The 20,533-nt window shown below is 44.9% G+C and overlaps 1 protein-coding gene and 1 long non-coding RNA gene across 9 annotated transcripts in view; one reads left to right on the top strand and one right to left on the bottom strand.

Annotated features, from left to right (window-relative positions):
* Nucleotides 1-20,533, top strand: part of fat1a (FAT atypical cadherin 1a) — a 74,892-nt gene that overhangs the window by 18,450 nt on the left and 35,909 nt on the right. For 6 of the 8 annotated variants that reach the window (XR_003976062.1, XR_003976063.1, XM_030350909.1 and 3 more), the window contains exons 3-8: nt 2,068-2,382; nt 11,647-11,708; nt 15,837-16,166; nt 16,712-16,928; nt 17,353-17,421; nt 18,128-18,267. Coding sequence is in view for 6 of the 8 variants with exons in the window: in XM_030350909.1 (XP_030206769.1) it covers nt 2,068-2,382; nt 11,647-11,708; nt 15,837-16,166; nt 16,712-16,928; nt 17,353-17,421; nt 18,128-18,267 (1,133 nt within the window). In the remaining 2 variants the exon portion in view is untranslated. The remainder of the gene's footprint in view (nt 1-2,067; nt 2,383-11,646; nt 11,709-15,836; nt 16,167-16,711; nt 16,929-17,352; nt 17,422-18,127; nt 18,268-20,533) is intronic. The other 2 variants (XM_030350914.1, XM_030350915.1) reach the window with 1 other exon arrangement.
* Nucleotides 2,221-6,094, bottom strand: LOC115539976 (uncharacterized). The gene is made up of 3 exons (XR_003976064.1): nt 5,572-6,094; nt 2,597-2,724; nt 2,221-2,359 (listed from the first exon to the last, which is right to left on the bottom strand). It is a non-coding gene; the product is annotated as an uncharacterized LOC115539976 (long non-coding RNA).

Genomic DNA, 20,533 nt, shown 5'->3' on the forward strand with positions numbered 1-20,533 from the left:
AGTCGGCCTAAATTCAGACTTGTTTCACTAACTTTAAGCAAAAGTAAATAAATATTTAGTCTGCACATCTCTGTATCAATAAACCCATAAAACCCAGTGAATGTTAACCTGAGACATCAGTGCTGCTGAGTGCCACGGAGATATTGGCTTGTGTTTCTCCTGTCCATGGATCTTCGCCTCAGGGAAACATCAGGGAACTATCCGTTTCCCCCCCACCAAAACCCCAACCCCAGCCCCCCGCTGCTTCCCTTATTACAAGCCTCGAGCTAACTTCAGGGACTTGTAGCGATGAGTAACAACAGGACGGATCCCCCAGCCAGCAAGTAGCAGGACGCCTACAAAAAAAGTGAAAACCAGTACCTGGAGGATGTATGAGGTTAGGGTTAGGAGTCCCTTGAAAGCAAGTTTTTGTGACAGACCCGTGGAGTTTATTTTTTTTACCCAGAGATCTCTCATAGCCTAAGGCAGCAAGGGTCTCTGCCGGCTCTGAGCTGCAGTCCTGCAGTGCAGTTCATTGAGTTACAGCAAGTGAACAATGGCTTTTGTGAGGGCTGAGGAAAGCGTGAAGGTTTTGCGGTGGGAAGTCTCTTCACTATGCATGACTTTTCTTCTTCACCCTTATCTGGTCCTCCAGCAAACCTAGACTTTAGGGCTAGGCAAGGCTTGCTTTGATAAGAATAAAAAAATAATTTACTTCCTCTCCATAATCAAGGCGTGTGCTCTCTTCTGTACTTTTATTACGACCTTTAGACCTGCAGACGGCTCCTTGCGATTCTGAAGTACAAACCAATCCCTTTATTCGGAAGGCTTGTTGTAATCGTGTTACTGTCATAAACAGTAACACGATTACAACAAATTAGCCTACGTCACGACCAGTCTGGCTCTTTCCAAGACAAGAAGCATGTTTACCTGGATACAAATAACTTTGTTGCCAGGATGTGGTGATAATGAATGGCGGCAATAAATTCGTTATGCTAACAAACACATGCAATGTATAATTGCGATAATGATAAAGCCTGTAAGCAAAAGTTAGATTTTACTTCTTTCGGAATGGTACAACATTATTGCCCGATTTTAAGTTGAGAAGCAAGCTGCTACCCTTGAGTATGTTTCTGGTATAACTTACTTTGCTCTATTTCTTTGACGGATGCAAACATGGGTGCACTGCAAACCCTTATGGAGTCAAGAAACAACAGTATTTTCCCAAACTGGCATTTTTTTCCCCATCTGTGCGCACTGAGGCACAACATATGCACGTTGTTAGAAGGCTGTCATGTCGGTCAGGCTTCTGCACCGTTCAACTTATTGTGTGCCGATTAGATGGCTTATGTTAGTAGTATATTAAAGTGTGGTTTCTTTGTAGCACATATCTATTGTTGATTGTGTTAGACCATACCATAATAGTATAAACATACACATATTTTAATTTGTAAAGCCAAGAGCGACCAACACTTCTTAACTAGATGCAACTGTACTAGTAAGATTGATGAGGCCTATCTTTGAAATATCTGTGGGGTTAATTTAGCCTTTTCTGTTTGTATTGCCAATCGTGTTGGCAGTACGTGTCTCGTTAATATCCTAATGTCCTTATCTTATACCTGGCTTCTTCACATTTCCTGTCAAACGCTTTCAAGCAACCTCACATCTCATCACCTGCCTCTGTAAGCCCTAATGTGTGCTCAGCTGAGACTGCAGCCCCCACATGGCAGTAAAACACACAGACACACACACACACACACACACACACACACACACACACACACACACACACACACACACACACACACACACACACACACACACACACACACACACACAAACCCAACACCAAAACGATTTTGAAAGGCGTTTTTGGAATGCAAATGCTAGAGCTCTTTGAAAGTGGAATGATTGCACCATGTCATGTTCCATGTTGTTCGTCTTTATTGATACACTCAACAGATTGCCTAGATAGAGCAGGAAGTGGCGATAGGTTGCCACGCCATACCTAATGGCTTTGTCTGTTAACATTTATTGCCATAAGAGGTTTCAGAGTTCAAACCATATCCCCTTCTTCTCGCCACACAGGCATCATCCGAACACAGGAGCTGCTGGACCACGAGACCACCGCCCATTACTGGCTGACGGTCTACGCCTCGGACCGCGGCGTGGTGTCGCTGTCCACCTTCGTGGAGGTCTACATCGAGGTGCAGGACGTCAACGACAACGCGCCGCAGACCTCGGAGCCGGTCTACTACCCCTCGGTGATGGAGAACTCCCCCAAGGACGTGTCCATCATCCAGATAGAGGCCGTCGACCCTGACGCCAAGGCCAGTGACAAGCTGTCCTACCGGATCACCAGTGGCAACCCCCAGGGCTTCTTCAACATAAACGGCAGAACAGGTAAAGATGGCGGCCACTTAAAGGCAAAGGTCACCCTGGATTGCGGGATAAGCTGACGCTGCGATGCCAATCGTAATATTGCCTCGTATATATGGCGCCATCATCAATAATAATGACAATTAAACACTTTATTTTTTTATCACTAAGGCTGCTCATTAGGTACGGTAAATACTCTACTGGAAAACATGGTCCAAAGCTCAACAAGTATACCCACCTGGGTTCCAGGCCGGGCATGGCTGAGCATCAGTCGGTCTTTAAAACAAATGGTGTGTAGAAGGGACGTCAGTGTAAACATATGAGCTTCGAACCCTCGGTCCAGGCTGGCCGGGGGGGCTTCTCCCTCTGCAACACACAATGCCGTGTTAACATATGGGCTTCTGGAAAACGAGGGAGTGTTAATATTTCATAGGCCTCCCTCCTCTCCCTCTCTCTCTTGAGGCTCCCAGAGAAGCAAAAGCAGGACAGAAATTGCAAACAAGAGAGGTTTCCGCAGAGGTTATTTCTTTGTGTTGGGAGATTATGGCCTGTTTAAGAGCCAACAAAGGTGCAATTGTCGTCCACAGAGCCCGCACCGAAAAAACAACTCAAGTTGACCAAAGTGCGCATTCATTGGGATGTTCCCATTGTGCACTTCATCAAACCATCAAATACAGCTTACAGTGATACGTTTTCATTACTCAACAAGGCAATATATGCTCTCGAACAGGTGTTTTATATTATTTAAAAAAAGTTACTTCAGAATCCAGTAAATTACTCATCGCTTTTCAACGGCAGCTTTTATGAGCTGTATGCTAGCAAAGGGGAGATGAAGAAAAGCCAAAGGGGGCGAGGCAGTACGGCTTTGTTCTTTTTCTAGGTTATGTTTACGGTACAGAAAGAAGAGAACCACACCTGCCCTGCCTGGGGTAGCCCCCCTCCAACCATTCCTACTTCCTGCTTTTGGCTTATATTTCACTAAACACATGCCAGGGCCTTCAAAATCAATTATTATCAGCAGGGGCTGGCATAGCACAACATACAAAGCGCTAACAAAGCAAACAAAACAGAGCATATGTGTGGGTATAAAGTTCAGTGTTATTTGTAATGGGGGAAGGTTGGGGGGGGTTATAATCCATTGCCCTATTGCATAAAACAATGATCCCATTTGATTTCAGTTAGTTGGAGGGAACTCATTTTGTGATTAAAACTATTTTCTATTTTTGTAAATGTTCTGAAATGGGCTGCATTCTTTTTGACAGCGGTGCCAACAGAAATGATTGAATTGTCTAACTTGTACACTTGTAGCTACAGTACAGTAAAATATTTTTTGAATGCAAGCGATCTGAAGTTAAAACGAACAACGAGTTGAACCGTGGCTCAGATTTATCCTGATAGACTTGTGTGGTCCGAACTCTGAGGCATTCACATCAACAAACTGAGGTTATTTTTGTAGGGCGAAACCAATGAGAATTTTGTGACCAAATAAGGATTCCCCATGTAGCATGCTTTTGAATAGCTCCCGGTGTAGTCCTGGCTCCTTCCCAGGAGACGGAAGGCAAGGAATTACAATGAATGGAAAAATGTGGGTGTAGCACTCTCATTTAACTCTTATTAGTTTACGCTTAAAGAGGGCAAATATATGCAGGCCTATATTTAGTGTTTCACATGCATCCACGACTAATAACGACTATTGCTGACTGAATTCTGGAGAAGGGGGGTTTGGGGATCGTCATTCAGTAAATCGTTCTGTCTCTGGTAGCTGTACTGATGAAATATATCTATCTTTTGTAATAGTATACTTTTGCATACATTCAAGGGAAATGGTGTACATATCAATGCAGAATTTAGCTCTTAATGAGATTGTACAGAGTCTTAAAGACCCCTTAAAGAGCAGAGGTGGTATCAACTCTTCCATCGATCAAAGCCAATGAATTCAGTTATGGCATGAACCCAAAGATATTCCTTTAATCCCACAAATAGAAGGCCCAATTATTCACTTGAAATACTGAGTAACGGAGTGAGGAAACAGTTTGTTTTTCTTAGTTGGGCCAAACTGCCTTATTCATTTTTTTAAGCTTGCATCTGCCATTATACCCCGTCTGTTTAATCCTCATTTATTTCCTTTCTTTCTACTTTGTTGCTCTAAACGTAGATGGTTTGGCAGCAAACCCTGAACAGACGTTCATATATATATATATATATATATATATATATATATATATATATATATATATATATATATATATATATATATTATATTATCCCGATCCAACCAACTTCACTTGATATTTCCTTTTTCCCAACTCCAAGCTGTACCCAGAAGAGTCCACTGAGGACACAGCCTGTCAACATCACAGCAGTGTGTCTCCCTGCACTCTTTACAGTGTCAGCCGAGTGTTCTGCAAATAGTGGTTGTGGGGAGAGGAGGACAGTGAGTCATGTGGGACATTCATGCATATCAAAGCATGCTAAAACTTTTATCAGCTGGACGCCAGAGCCTCCTTTGTTGCCTTCAATAGAGAGTGGTTTAGACAAGAAAACAACCTTTCCTAAATCACAGTGGCGTTGCTCAAAGCTTTGTTTTGTACGATTTAGGGGGAGGGGAGAGGCTGCAAGGGAGGTATATACGATGATGCGGAAAGAAGCCATACAAAACGAGAAAGGGAGAGAATCAACAGGCAGCCGAGCATGAAGAAGACGGCCGGTGGTTCAGGAAAAAGCCAAGCATGCTACGGAGTCGGCGGTAGTGTTTTTGGGGTCGCTAGATTTAGTTAGCGTGTAGCGTAAGTGCCTCCAGGAAAGATTACACGTTAACTTTTATTTTTTCCTGTCTGGCCCATTAAGAGGGATTAAAATAACTTTGATATCTGCACACGTTATCAACTTAATATGACATGCCCACCGCATATTACAGGTTTTAGAAAATGTTTTAAATTTACAACATGCTAGCCTCGGTAATTACATGTTCCAAAATGGCATTGGAAGCATAGGCTCTGTCTTGGCGTCTCTACAAAGCCCCACAAAGGGGCGGGAGAAAGGAAAATAAGTTGAGGCCTATGTTTTGTGTGTGGGTTTCACAGAATTGTGCAGTTGGCAAACTCTCTATAGGCTTGTGTTTCAGGCAAACACGATCAGATTCTCTCATGGTCTGTGTCCTTAAGCATTATGCCCAACAGCATATCGAGCTTTAAATACAGATGATGGCTTTACCTTAATGCTTCGGGTCGACTACGTGTAGCATATTCTTTTGCCGCTCGTCCCTGTATTGGCTCCACAAAGCCCAGCATGGAGAGCTTAGAGGCTTACAGTGTTTCTTTATATCTGCAGAGTAAACAAGTCCCTCTGCTGGTCCGTTGTTCTCTGGCGTTGATTTTTCATTAGAGTGTAAGCCAGACTGTTCGTCCTCGCTCTCTCCAAAAAAAAAAGACCCATGCCCAGTGCCTGTGAGCTAATCTCTCCCGTTTCTGTTTTTGCATTTAGCAGGATCTGCTACTCAAAGATCATGTAGAGATTCCCTTCTGTGCACTGGTAATGAGGATCTGTGTGCATATCCCCATGTATTATGTGTCTGTGAGGGAAGATTAATTGATTAATTAACGTACGTGATTTGGTATTCTCCGTACTTCGGTGCACAGACAATATATCCGCTCTTGAAAGGCTTGACTTGACTCTCGGGTAGTTTTGCCTGGTCGCTTTCGAAACGGCTACCTGGTTTTAAAGAGGGTGAGCATTTTTTTTTCGTTATCTGGTTAATGGCGTTCTCTTGGTAGTTAATTACTTTTACGCTGTTCGGCCGTTCAGGAGATTGAACAACATTATCTGTAGCACCATTGATAGGGGTTTTCCGTGTATTTATATGTCAGGTGGTGGCAGTTAAACATAATAAGCTCTTGCATGCTAACTCTTTTCTTTCCTCTGGGATGGGAGAAAAAGGAATTAGAATGAAAAGAAAGAGCTGTGGTGTGGGCACATGCAACCTTTACAAAACAACCCCTTCCACATTAATTTGAGGGTCCCTCCCCCTCCTCTTTCAGCTGACAACAGCGTGGCCTTTTTAAGATCGAGCCATCTTTACCTGATTGTGCTATTTGCCCTTTGGTGGTGGATTCCATCGAACTTTAGATGAATATAAAAGATAAAGAAACCTCTGGGAAGTTTTTTACCGGGCCTATTGAGTAATGTGTACCATATTCACTTCCTATTGGGCCCGAGGCCAGCATCTCATTGTGTTCGAGTGGAAATAAATATCGCAGGTAAGGCCATGTACAGCCAGGCTACCTCAGCCGGCTTTCATACGTGGTTTTAATCTGCACAGTTGAACGGACACCTGGCTGGTTAAAGAGTGGGACATTTTAATGGTTTGGAACCACAATACAACCGCAGTTGTGGTGCGACTCTCGGCTTACAGCAACGCCTTCCCTGTGCTTAAAAAAAAAGGAAAAGCACATACTCTCACACACACACAAGCGGAGCAGTGTTGAGGTGATCCAACCAAAAGCAATGGTAGCCAAATAGGAAATGGATACTACCTCCAACAACTTCCTGCCATTTCCTGTGATTTTGAAGCAAGACAATTGGAAGCCATTTCAAAGGTTATGGAAGGAGGATGTGAAAGCAACCTTTTCTGTCCACTGCTCTTTACCACATGGCTTATGCAGGCTACTGCCGTGGCAGCAGAATGGACTAACAGAAACATGACTGACTCATTTACTTGACTATTTACCGAGCCCACCTGTTCCCTTTCCTACCCTACACTTGTTTTTCATAAGGACTGACCACTAAGAAACAGCTGAAGCCATATATCAGCGTGTGGGAAGGGAGAACATGTTGCAGTCAGTGGTTTCGGGGGTGTTTAAGTGTCTATCAAAGCCTCTGGTCATGTATTAAATAACAATATAAGTCTATTGCGGTGAGCTTATTACACATCCACATGTGTATGAAATATAAATATAATTATCTAGGCTTTTTCTGAAAGGCTTGGCAGATACAATGCGTTCACCTATTCTGGCTTGAAGAAGAATCTTCTTATGTTCCACTCTCAGCCAGATTGTGTCTTTAATGCATTTGCCGCAACCCTCAAAGTCTTTTCCACAGTGTGTTTGCAGTGATTGAGGGGCTGTACTTTAAGCCTTGTTGCTGACACGGCAACTTAGAAAAAAGGGGGGTGGGAGATGTGGGGGACAGGGAATCGAATAGAGTTAGTTTTGATTGGTTGGGCTGGTACAATGGAAGTTGGCTCGTGTTTTTCGTTTCCTTTATTTTATCATTTGCGGTTGTAAATTATTTTCATTGCACCGTCTCCTCAAACTCACTGTCAGGTATAGACAATTATTTTTTATGTGGAAATCTTTCATAAATGGAATGGAGTTAAATTCAGATTTTTTTATAGCTGTGCCTTTTATGCACATATGACACCAAATTATACGGTCAAATCGAAGAAAAACAGGATGGTCTTCTCAAGGTCTTTTTCGGTGGTCCAGTAAATTCCTTTTTGGGCTGTAACTACAAGTAAAAGCTACATAAATAAGCTTACTTCACCTACATGAGAGTTTCACACCCCTAGTATAGAATAGCTTTGACATTTACACATCTATCCATCAATTGCATAATAAACATTTCAACGATGAAAACATGCAAAATAAATCTAATTGTACAACATGCATTGGACAACACACAAACACTCAAACAACAACTTTTCTTACTTACACTTCCCTTGAAGAGCTGAGTTCACAAGCACATATTATCAATAATGAAATTTGTCAGAAGGAATACTAGGAGCTATCATGCATGAGCTGGTCTGCCTCACAGTCCCAAGGCTTCCAATTATCCATCTCTGTGCACACCAAGACCTCAGTACTATTGGAAAGCCCAATCAGTCACAGATAGATAGGCTGCTGATGAACGTAATTACAGGTGCTGTCAAGCAAATTACATTTATGATTATTCAAATTCTTACCGATATGCTTACATCTTTTGATTTTGGTTCTTGATTGGCCTGGTGCTTTTTCGCAGCGACATTCTATTAGCCTACCCCGTTGGAGCACGCTGGTGTAAAGTGTACAGACTTTCTGAAGTTCTTCAGAAAGGTTTTCATTAAAAAGAAACATGTTATGCCAGATGGCTTTCAATTTATTGTCAACTTAGCTCTTGGGTTAGAAAAAAACCCCACAGTGTACAGAATCTGTTCAACTCAGATTCTGTTAAAATCAATACACGCCACGGAGAAAGGCTGTTTAATTCAAGTGTGACCGAAAATGACTTTTCTGGGTCTCCAGAGCTTTTTCGGTGTGAGAAGTATTGCCTTTCCCTCCCAGTGAATATCTCATGGTCAGAGGACCATCAGCGGCTCTCACTTAGCAACCTTGCTGAGATTCCATTATGACAGAGGGAACAAACAAGCTCCTGTGTGAAATGTACCAGCGCCTTCCCCCGACTGCCGAGCTAAGCGGCCGTCCAAACAGCTTGAAGCCTCGGAAGAATGTTGAAGCCTCGCTAGGCCGTACGAATTTGGCATTTTTCAAAGCAATCTATTCTACGACTGCAGACTGGAAGAGGAAAACTTGTTGACAAAATATTAGTCTGGTCGTAATCACCTTGTTATAAAAATATTAATGTGTGTGCTCAGCATGAGACACAGAAAAAACGATGAAATGTTTTTTATGATTTATTTCCCTTCCCATAAAAGAGTGTACTCAACGGAGCAGCAAACACAACAACAACAACAACAAAAACAAACAAGCATTAAGCAGCGGTGGGTAAATGTCTCGAGGCGCTATGGTGGTGAAGAAAAGCCTTTGCCGCCAAAGCAGCCAGCTACACCCCCCCTCCTCCCACCCTCCACCCCCTCCCTCTCTCCCATTGTCTGGACCCACGGCTAAATGCGTGTAGTGCGTAAATCTGCGTGTCACTCTCAAGACTGCTAATCACGGTGGTAATGCCCGGGTTCCAGCCGGCCTAGCAAGCGCTCTGGACTCCCCTAGGCATCCATTTTGGAGCGGCGGTTCCAGATGAAGGACGCGCCACTGCTCGTTCACTGTTGTTTTTCTCCCCCTCTCAAAACAGAGCGGGTATAATTACTGTCGGGCCAGCTCAGCCCACGCCTCAGGACGGGAACGTTTTTCGCCTGTGTGTCTTTGTGTGTGTCCATGTGTGTGTGTGTCGAGCTAAGGGTTGTGGGTTGGAACTGCAGGCTTCTTGGTGAGCCTTGGCGCTACCAACCGATTCTGTGTTTTTTTCTTCTTGAACTTTGAGGTAGAGCTGGAGAAGTATGCAACATTAGCTGCAGCAAAAACGGCACACAAAGGCTATTTCAAGTAGGGAAATGCACTTTTCTAAAGGACACGTCAAAGGGGTTATTTAGGAGTAAATGTATTAGCAGACAGACAGTGTTATAAGTCTCTTATGCTTTGGAAAGGGATTAATAAGTATGTGAAACATAAAAAAAACTACTTTCAGCCATATCACTGGCTTTTTGTCACATAATTTGTTCTAGAAGAGAAGTGTACAGTACAAACGTACCTTACGCTGTTACTCTTGATCATGTTCCATAGGCAGCTAAAGGAAAGGGAGAGAAAAGCAGCAAGAATGAGACCCCATTGGCTCATTTGCTTTGTATGGAGAGGACTATTTCAAGAGCAGATCGTTGTGGCTTGCTATTCTGGTTCCAGGCATATGTGCCATTGATGGTTTTGGGCTTCGGAAATCCTTTGCTTTATGCTAATCAGGCGCAGTGTGGCAGGCAGACGGCTCTACTGTGGCTGTATTTGGCACGTGGACCCTATACTAAACGTCCCTGCAAGGCTGCAATTACACAGGGAGTGAGGACACAATGCTGCTTATAATGTAGCCATGTAGCAGTTGCCTTTATTTTCTTTTGCCTGTTTGTTCAGTTGAGTCGAGTCGGTTCGGTTGAATCAGATTAGCATAGAACTCAAGTCTCGTCTGTTTTATTTTTTGCTTTGGCCCGGGCTCTATTGAACGGAGTTCCAACTGTTTGGCGCTACAATACACCCCTCTCACTGCTTGTAAACACTCCAGTGTGCCTGACAAAAATACAAATGATTTATCTAAACTCAACGCTGAGTCGATTGGCTCTGGCATGTTACTGTGACTCGGATCACAGAGCGAAATGGAAAAACTGCCTTCAGTTTCACTGCAACTTCCATACAAAATGACCTTGATGGTGCCAGCGTTGGGTGGTGTCTTCTAACCGTCGCCAATGGTCAAATGATGCCTCGGCCACCCACTGGGATTTTTTTGCATTTTCTCATCATGTTGCCTTTCTTTTCCAGGCCCTCAGCAGAGAGCACACTTGTGCAATTCAAGTGTTTGTTGAAGGCGCCGTTTTGTCTCTGCTTGCCATCATAACCCTGTCCGATATCTGTGTTGTGAAACACAGCATCACTTCCTGTGCCACTGTCGTTGTTGTTTCCTGCTCTCCAGTGCAGACCCTCCGTCTCATTTTGAATAATGGTTGTATTTATCCCAGAGCAAAACTATCAGCGATCAATTATTTGACCACTTGTCATGGTGTACATCCGAGGTTAGCTTTTTGGCCGGAAAGGGCAGAGATTCAACAATAGAGGTTAGCATCCGGGCCTCGTGGGTGTGTTTTCGCATTGATTCAGCTTGGGGAAAGCCATCAAAGCAGAGCGCTGATCAGCTTCAGCACCTCTGGTGAGCTTCAGGAAGCAGGAGGGGATGAGCGCAGGAGCCCCATGCGGCTGTTTGCCCCATTAAACCCCCCTCTCCCTGACCCCGGTTGGTGGACCTCTGTGATATTTCACACACAGGAGACAAGGCTCCCTGGCGGGAGGCTGTCTGGGCCTGTAGGTCGATCAAACTTAGAGGAGGGCCCACCGGGACACAGGTCGGCCATCATGAGGCTCCGGCAGGTCATCTTGTCTGCTTCTAAAGGTCTCTCCGTAGTAACTTACACGGTTTACATAGTATGACCCAGAGCACGCTTGTAGGCACGGTGGGAATGAGGAACCAGTGTTTTTTTTTTTGTTTTTTTTGTAATTTGATTTCTTTGAGGAAAAATTACAATTACTGGTTATAGCGGCCTCTAAATGGCACTGGGGAGGCAGAGCACGCAATGTGCTCGTGACTTAATTAGACGAGCAGTTAACTTTTCTTCACCTCCATTAATTGCATTGTTGAAAATGTCTTTCACGACTGCACCCTTTTAATTAGCCAGATTAAATATGAAGATGAAGAAAAAGAAGATGATGAAATGCTAAACGCGTGATCAATGATTTTCTTTGTTTGTTTTTGTTTCAACAGGTCTGGTGACGACTACTTCAAGGAAGCTGGACCGGGAGCAGCAGGATGAACACATTCTTGAGGTAAGTGCACTGTTTAGTCTGGCCTCCCACTCTATAATAAAAAACAGGAGACAGCCCGTCTTGTTTGGCTAAAAAGCGCGGAGCGCCAGGTCTTAATACCATCCTCAAGGTCGGCCGCCACAGCCCACAACTTCAACACACACGAAGAATGCAGACCTAACTTTCAGCCACTGTTGTTGACTCAGTGCCGGATAAGTCTAGTTGTACTGTGGAGGGTGTGTGTGTGTGTGTGTGTGTGTGTGTGTGGGGGGGGTATTTATTTACTTATCAAGTTAATCTGATATCCGGAGACAGTTGGAGGAGGTGGGGCAGGGGGAGAGATCCCGGTGAACGTGCCTTTGTACTTCCCCACTCTTCCGTGTCTGGCCGCGGAACAAGCCGGGGCAGGAAGGTGCTATCAACCACGGGGGCCACGGTCTTAACATGTGGATTTTTAATTGAGCCTGGCTCCGATCTCCCTCGATACCTCCCCCCAACCCCCCTTCCCCACAAATCCGCTCCCTTTCCCCACCTCGCCCTCTTTTGTAGGCTCCCCCAGCCAGCGTGGGTTCAGACACTGGGATCTCTTCCCCTCTTCAATGGGGAAGAGATGAAGTGGAGCCGATACAAGGCCTTTTAATTATGGTGCAGCGACTTAAAGTTCATTGGATGGTGCAGCGACTTATAGTTCATTGGATGGCGATTAATGCTGATGCATCCTTTTTCCAGACAGCCTCTGCATTTCATTCTTAAATCAGTACAGTGTGAGCAGTAATTGGATCCTGAAACAGAGCGTTAGATCATCCTCCGAGATGAAGATGATATTTTATTGTCGACTCGTCCCTGTTCCCGAGGATTGAGTGTTAAGGAGTTGCGACAAAAGCCCAGCGAAAAAAATTCTCTATACAGAACTCATAGGGTTTGTTTAAGGACCAAACTGGCTAACAAATGGTGAGCAGACGGGGAAATATTTCCCAGACCGGAGAAGGGTTACCCCTCCCACATTCTTGGCAGTTTGTTATGTCTGAGGAATTATTCATGCCAACCTGTGGTCCAACGCTGCTGTAATGCATCGAAGTCGACGCCTGAGTCGTGTTGGTGAATCCCGTGCATATGAGCGAAGAACAAAGCATGACATGGTTGTTTGCCCACCGTTTCCTGAATCAGAATTCTTAATGAAGGCTGGAGTTAATGAAGGCTTGCGATGAGCTTCAGGACATCCATTACCCACTTAAAAGCACGCAAATGAGCTCTTTAGTATTTAGCTATTTTTGCATTGCATTTCTGTGCCGTTTAGGCAAATTATTTTGATTAAATAGAATAACGTCCGGGTCACTTATTTGTTCGTAGTGTGTGATTAATAAGGCTGGTTAAAAGTAGCTTACTTGTGACACACATGGCTACAATTTGGACACAACTTCAGCGGAGCCTCGTATCCATGGAAACTCTGGAAGTGTTTGCAGTGTTGGGAACTTTTAGTGGTAATCTAGCAGGAAACACTTTATTGGAACAGATCTCCTTGTAGGTGGAAGGCCCACGCATTCCGACACAAGCCCCCCCCCCTCCTCACTTACACACTCATGCGCACATGCATGTGTGGAATTCACACCCTGTGCAAATCAAGGTGAAATTAGCGTTAATAATGACATTTTTTGCACAAACACTGTGTTGTTCAGGATGAGTAATTTAATAAATAAAGAAGGACCCAAATGGTCTGGCCATGTGGAACATGTGGAGCAATTAGAGAGGGGGCTGTGTCAGCATTGTTTGAGCCAGATGCCAGGAGGAGGTGAGGAGACTTTTAGGATCGTGAATGACGTGATGGATGGGGGTTGGTAGCGGGGGCGTGTGTTTCACTGAGTGTGTGTTTTTGGGTGTGTGCTTCAGTGTGTGTTTAGGGGTTTCAGTGTGTGTATGTGGGTTTCAGAGTGTGTGTGTGTGTGTGTGTGTGTGTGTGTGTGTGTGTGTGTGTGTGTGTGTGTGTGTGTGTGTGTGTGTGTGTGTGTGTTGGAAGTGGGGGGAGCAAAGTAAACTCGGCAAGCTCTGGCCAGTTCTGCTTCAGTGGCGGTGTGTGTGATCCTGGTGTCTGAGGTGGGGGAGGGTAATCAACAGGAAGGGGGGATATGTCAGGGCATGTCCAGTGGACAGGCCTGGGAAGAGAAGGAAAGAAACAGAGTGGGGAATAACGAAAGAACAAGGGCATTGTGCGATTGGAAAAAAAGGAAAATTAGCCAAATGCTGGGGAATCAAAGCTGTCAAACCCTTTTGCTTGCAGTTGCACAAACACACTTTGTATTAATTGCATTTTGGAATGTCTTGTGTTTTCATCTGTGTAACGTCCTCAATAAAAGAGGGCTACTATCAGCAGATTTAGTTTTAAGGTTAAGCTTTTTTTTAGGAGTTTGCGTTTCACAAATTACTATCTAGGGAAGCTCCACAACAAAAACAATCAGGAATAGCCCTCAAAATGAACCACAATGTAAACATTTACCTAACCACAGAGCAGAACCAGCCAGATGTGCTGTCTTGCTCAGGTGGTGCCTCTACTGGTGACCACGCCACATGACACCCACTTTCCAACAACACATTCAAATAATAATACTCATACCAATAGATTGCAATTAATGCATTGTATTGTTTAAATATAATCCACGTTGTGCTAAAGAGGAGACAGATGGTTATAATGGGAATGCACATCAGACTACACAGAAAAACAGTGACATGTCACCTACTCAGAGAGACCCACTGTTGGTTCACATCATTGAATTAATTCTGCTCAGGCAGCTGCAAATCTTGATGGGGGAAACAAAAATGCCCCAACAAAAACACATTATTCCCGTAATTGAAACTATGGCACCAAATGGTGTGTAACTGGTCAAAGACTGCTAAATGTTTTCCCCAGCGCCGAGCAGATGGTTTGAAATGGCTCTTTGGCATTTGTTCTGGATCTGTGTTTTTTGCAGGTTTAAATTTGAATTCACACCTGACGCCTTTCTTCCAGTCAAATGATGCAGGGCCCTCGGTGTGCCCCCTGTGAGGCAGGAGGGAAAGTAGTGCGTATGTGTGTGTGTGTGTGTGTGTGTGTGTGTGTGTGTGTGTGTGTGTGTGTGTGTGTGTGTGTGTGTGTGTGTGTGTGTGTGTGTGTGTGTTTGTGTGTGTGTTTGTGTAGGTCAGCCGATGCTGGGGTTTCATCAAGTTCTCTCAGCTGTGCGCTTCTAATAATAATGGAAAAGCAGTCCCGAATTTCAACCTTTACCCTCTGAATCGCATGAAGATGTCGCAAAGCATAAATTCTTGTGGCACATTCTCAACCTTTTTCAAAATGTATTCTGTGTACATAAACTTGGTTTCCTAAGCAATTATCACATGATAACACTGGCTGTATTTGCAGTGTATCATCAATTCACTGGGTGGGTATTGTTCATTATAAATATATTCAGTTCAATAATTGTTCATGCTGCTTGTAGTCGCACAGGATTATCTTCTCTTATAAATGCAAATCCTCAGATACGTTGACACTATCTCCTTAATTTATCTCTACGGCCCCCCACTCCCCCAACCACCACGGACTGCATAATCACACAACGCATTGGAATCACCCATATACATTTTTTATATTCATTTAACTACCTCATAACTTACTTTAACCACATTGTGCATATTCTGTCCACATACCATGGCTTAGATGCCTATGCTTTTCTGTTGCTCACTTTTTGGCTGCTATTCTTCATTTCACATATTTTATTGCTCTTTGTTTTACACACCGACAGAGAGAGAGATCTTATTTTATCTGCGCCTCTGGGCAGCGTGTGGCTCCGGAGGTAGAGCGGGTTGACTGGTAATGGGAAGGTTGCTAGTTCGATCCCCAACCCCTCCTAGCTGAGTGTCAAGGTTTCCCTGAGCAAGACACCTTACCCTAACTGCTCCCGACAAGCTGGCATGGATGACACCGCTATCGATGTGAGAATGTGTTCATGAATGGGTGATTGTTAGGCAATATTATAAAGCACTTTGTCTGGCTACTGGTTAGAAAAGTGCTACATAAATGCAGTCCATTTACCATTCAGTGTTCGCTGTTGCTGCAGCCCCACCTGCATTTCACCTCTGGGGGTGGATCCATAACACATTCTCTATCCATCCGTCCGCCAGGTGACCATCAGCGACCACGGCGTGCCGGCCAAGTCCACCACGGCGCGCGTCATCGTACGCGTGCTGGACGAAAACGACAACCGGCCCCAGTTCCTGGAGAAGATCTACAAGATCAAGCTGCCCGAGCGCGAGCGGGCAGATAGGGAGCGGGTCACCAAGCGAGACCCCGTGTACCGGGTGGTGGCCCTGGACCGCGACACCGGCCCCAACGCCGAGATCTCCTACAGCATCGAGGACGGCGACGAGCGCGGCAAGTTCTTCATCGAGCCCAAGACGGGCGCCGTCTCCTCCAAGAAGTTCTCGTCAGCCGGAGAGTACGACATCCTCACCGTGAGTGCCAGCCCCGACACGCCCACACGCACGGCCACACGTGCAAAGACACGCCGCCGGCCGCGGTTCACGCCTGGCTTTCACAGGTGCACCGCAGGGGGGTGGGGGGGGGGATACCTTACACCTCTAGCCCGATCTGCTGACGTTTCCCTGACAGGAAAATGTGTTTTAGATAAGCGAGGGTGTGCGAGAGACGCGAACGCAGGCCTAGGGGGACGAGCAAAGGCCTGACAGTGCGGTTTTTATTTTTGCTTTTACTATTCTGAGGAATGAGGACCTGATGAGTGATGACCGCCAAAGCTGTGACTTTAGTTGGATTCGCTTGCCATTATCGCACACAGGTTTATTTCGGATATTTGAAAAACCTGAAATGTGTGCGTCCTGGTGTGGGATGTTGTCCTTCTCTCAGTGTCTCTCTTTATCTGTGTCTTTCTCTCTCTCTCTCTCTCTCTCTCTCTCTCTCTCTCTCTCTCTCTCTCTCTCTCTCTCTCAGTCCTAATAAAGAACTTCCAACATATCCCTGTGTGTCTGTGTCTCTCCCTCAGATCAAGGCGGTGGACAACGGGCGTCCGCAGAAGTCGGCCACGTGCCGCCTCCACATCGAGTGGATCCCCAAGCCGCTGGTCTCAGAGGACGCGGCCCCCCTGGCCTTCGAGGAGAGCCCCTACTCCTTCTCCGTGATGGAGAGCGACCCCGTCTCTCACATGGTCGGCGTCATCGTCACCGAGTCCTCTGACGTTGACGTGTGGTTCGAGATCACAGGTATTGTGTTGTTTACGTGTTTTGTGTGTGTGTGTGTAGGTGTGGCGAGCTCTTTATGCATGCACATCTCGAGGGCAGCACTAATGATATTCAAGCACCGGAATTGGGTGTGTGAGCCTGTTAGGATATTTTATTTACTGCAAACTAGCCCCTAGATTTGAGCAAATGGAGTATGCGCTAAGGAGTGCTAATTGTGCCGGTGAAGAGTGTTGCGTTGAAACCGATCCAACAAACACTTAATATGCTGCTGAGCTTGGTTTCAGGATGAATCTTAACCTTCTCTACTTACCTCTCTATGTTTCTGACTAACAGTTTCTTCTCTTCTCCTTCTCCTCTGTGTCCGCTGCCACGTTTCTCCTTTCTTCTCCTTTCTCTCTTTCTTTTATTCTGGAATATTCCTCTATGGTTTGATTTTCTTTACAAGACGACCTAGAGGATTCTGGGATGTTTTACATCCTTCAGATGGCTTGTGACCACAACTGTACAGCGGAAGGTATCTGCTGAGATCTCCTAGTGGCTGTGTTGTGTTGTGGTGATCCACTCCTTTCTCAACCGTGTGTGTGTGTGTGTGTTTGTGTGTTGGTGAAATGTGCTGTGCCACCATATTTATGTTACTCACCAGACCTGTGATATAACCATCATAACAGCATTTGCATTTATTTAACCGAGCGTATGAATCTTTAAACTAGGCTATTTTGATGTATTTATTTCAAACTTTCTTTTGATGACTACTAATTCGTTCAAGTATTATCGCGGCTTTTAGCTATAAATAGTCACATCAATGACTGGGTGATCTTCTTTCTGATAAACTGCAACCTTCAGTAAGTAACATTTAGAAGGTTCACAGTCCTAATAAATATTATTTTACGTGTATAGATTGAGCTGAAGGCTATTTCAATACTTACTTTTTAAGAATATAAGCTTGCATAACACTTTTACATAAGAGTTCACGACATCTCATTTTTACCATATCCGTAAATATCGTCGTCATTTTGTAACAGTATAACCTGAAACCTAAATCCACAGACACCAATACGTTGATGCCTGTAGATGCCCCCCCTCCCTCCCCATCCTTCCTATCCTGTGTATGCCCTACCCTTGCCCTTTGTATTGCACCAGGTGATGATGTAACACTAATTCGATACCCATCTCCACTGTGCTTTTTTCCAAAAAAAAAAAAAAAACGGACGTCTCCACAGGTGGTAATTATGACAGCCGTTTTGAAGTGCACAAGGCCAGCGGAACGCTGATTGTGGCGCGGCCCCTCGACGCTGAGCAGAAATCAAATTACAACCTGACAGTGGAGGCCACCGACGGGACGCGAACTGTCAGCACCCAGGTAATTGAAAGACTAATAAAACTGTTGGGAAACTGATGAGGGACCTGTCACAGTTGTGTTGTTCCCGCGTCAAATACAACAAAGTCAATGGAAAGATCGTTTCCCCCCCCCGCCCCGCCCCTACGTGGACAGCTGCATCTAGACCGGCCCCAGCATCGATGTGGACGTAGTTGTTGAAAGGAATGGTGAATGGAGTGTTAGGGTATCAAATCTCATATAACTACACACATAGCTTTGTAAAAAGCGCTGTGTAACTTTCACAAAAGATGTGAAAGTTAACTTTTTTTTACTCTGTGAAGGTATTGGCAGTTTCTATTCCAGGGCTGGTTGCTTTTGCTATTTATTTCTCTTTTATGTGTGAAAAACACTATCGAGATTATTTCTAGCTCGGCCTTTAGCGTACCGTGAAACATTTAACAGAATGTACTCTTACAGTCTGTTCTGCGATTTGCATGTGAAAGGAGAGAGAAGGACGTTTCTACATTTGCTGCCATGCTTAAAACTGTGGTACAATGCTTTACTTGTCTGCCACCTCTGTGCTGCAAAGCATTTTTTTCTTTTTGTCTTCTTTGGCGGGGAGCTCCAGAAATCTTCCATTGTCTCATTCCTGAAGGAGGTCTAGCATGGCGGATGGTGCCATCGAGCTCAGATTTTTTTGATGAGCACATTCCTTTTGTCTGCCTCCTCCTCCTCTCTGCCACTCCTCCTCCTTGTTGAAAACCATTTTGAACGCTTGCCCTTCTGCATTTTGCTCCGGGAGTTACAGTACACAATACAGAGTTTGTCATCGCAATATTTGTCTTCTGATCACGGATAAAGCCATAAATCCCCTGGAGAAAGGGAAAACCCGACCATGGGGTCGCATAAAAAGCATTGTCTCACGCCAGGAATTCACTGCAAGCAATCAAAAGGTTTGGGCATGCAGGCCCTGGTTTGTCTGTGCGTATCTCTGTTGTGAACACATAGCTCACATAACTCCTCCTTAGATGTCTGCATCTGTCACGGTAGACTGGGTCATAGGGGATACCGGCATTCAAAATTGTTTGGTCCCCTCCCGTTCCTCACAGGGGCGGCTTCAGAGAGCCGTAGCCTTAGACTGGATCTATTTGTTGTCACTCCCTATGAATAAGGGCTTTCATCATCTGGCTGTGCCGCTCTGCCCAGCCCCCCGCTGAAGAAGCACGGCCCCCTAAGTGACGCTTTACAGCATACCCGCGGACGTGTTGCACCTCTAGTTAGGCGGAGGGTCTTCAACATGTTTAGAGGCCCCGCTTCCCCTCCTCTATTTACAGTGCCACTGAAACCTCTCTCCCTCCCCTCGATGCCTCCTGCAGAGCAACCCCTTGTGTAGCAGATATTCCTAGAAAGGCTGTAAATAGCACTGTCTCCGACAACGTTTTACAGTCAAAATTAATTATGCTCAAAGGTTAGCCCAGTCAATATATTTGCATCTTTAGTGTTTCTTCCACGCCGCTACCTCTTGACAACGTGAACTTTTATCCAGCAAATAATGGGAAATTACATAACGTAGTTAGCATCGGCATCAACATGGGGTTCAAACAAGCATTCTTCTGTCGGCGCCCGTGTCCATCATGATCAAGGCTTCTGCAGCGTCCAATTAGCCATACAAGTCCGTCATTCACAGGGCCGCTACTTGAATTCAGCGTTTGGTTTTCCGCCTTCATTAATTTTGGATGCAATTCCCCAGTGATCCGATGTCATTATAGATTCATGAAAGGCCTTGCTTCAATCAATAGATTGGAAAATCCAACTTTAAGGAGCATGAGGTTTGCCATCCACATGTGAGGTTTGTTTTGCACCTGGTAGCATGGGCTAACAGTAAACAATGAGGGTACTGTCTTCAGTCTCCAACATCTGGCTCGCTGTAATTAGACCCCGCTTTCTATTCAGCAGATGATTGCACTTCATCATCTGTTCAAGGTTACTGGGGAGACTGCTCCCAACATATTGTCCCCATTGATGAAGAGTTTTCAATTATAATCCTCGATCAATGGCATTTGTTAGCGGTGGAGCAATTTTCAAAGCATGTGCAAACCTAAAAAAAAAATATGAAATTGAATCCCATTAAGGAAAAACTCTTTGCAGAAACCGCAAACACATTTGTCCCGCTGACAAATAGACTTTTGGCTTTTCTTTGTACTTTCTATCAATCCATCAGAAAGCACTTCTTCATGAGAACATTTGCTGACAGGATTAGATTGACTCACGTGTGGAGTACCTTGTGAAAGCTCAGTGTTTCACTTAT

This window comes from Gadus morhua, chromosome 3 (genome assembly GCF_902167405.1).
Source record: "Gadus morhua chromosome 3, gadMor3.0, whole genome shotgun sequence".
In the NCBI taxonomy this organism is placed as follows: domain Eukaryota; kingdom Metazoa; phylum Chordata; class Actinopteri; order Gadiformes; family Gadidae; genus Gadus; species Gadus morhua.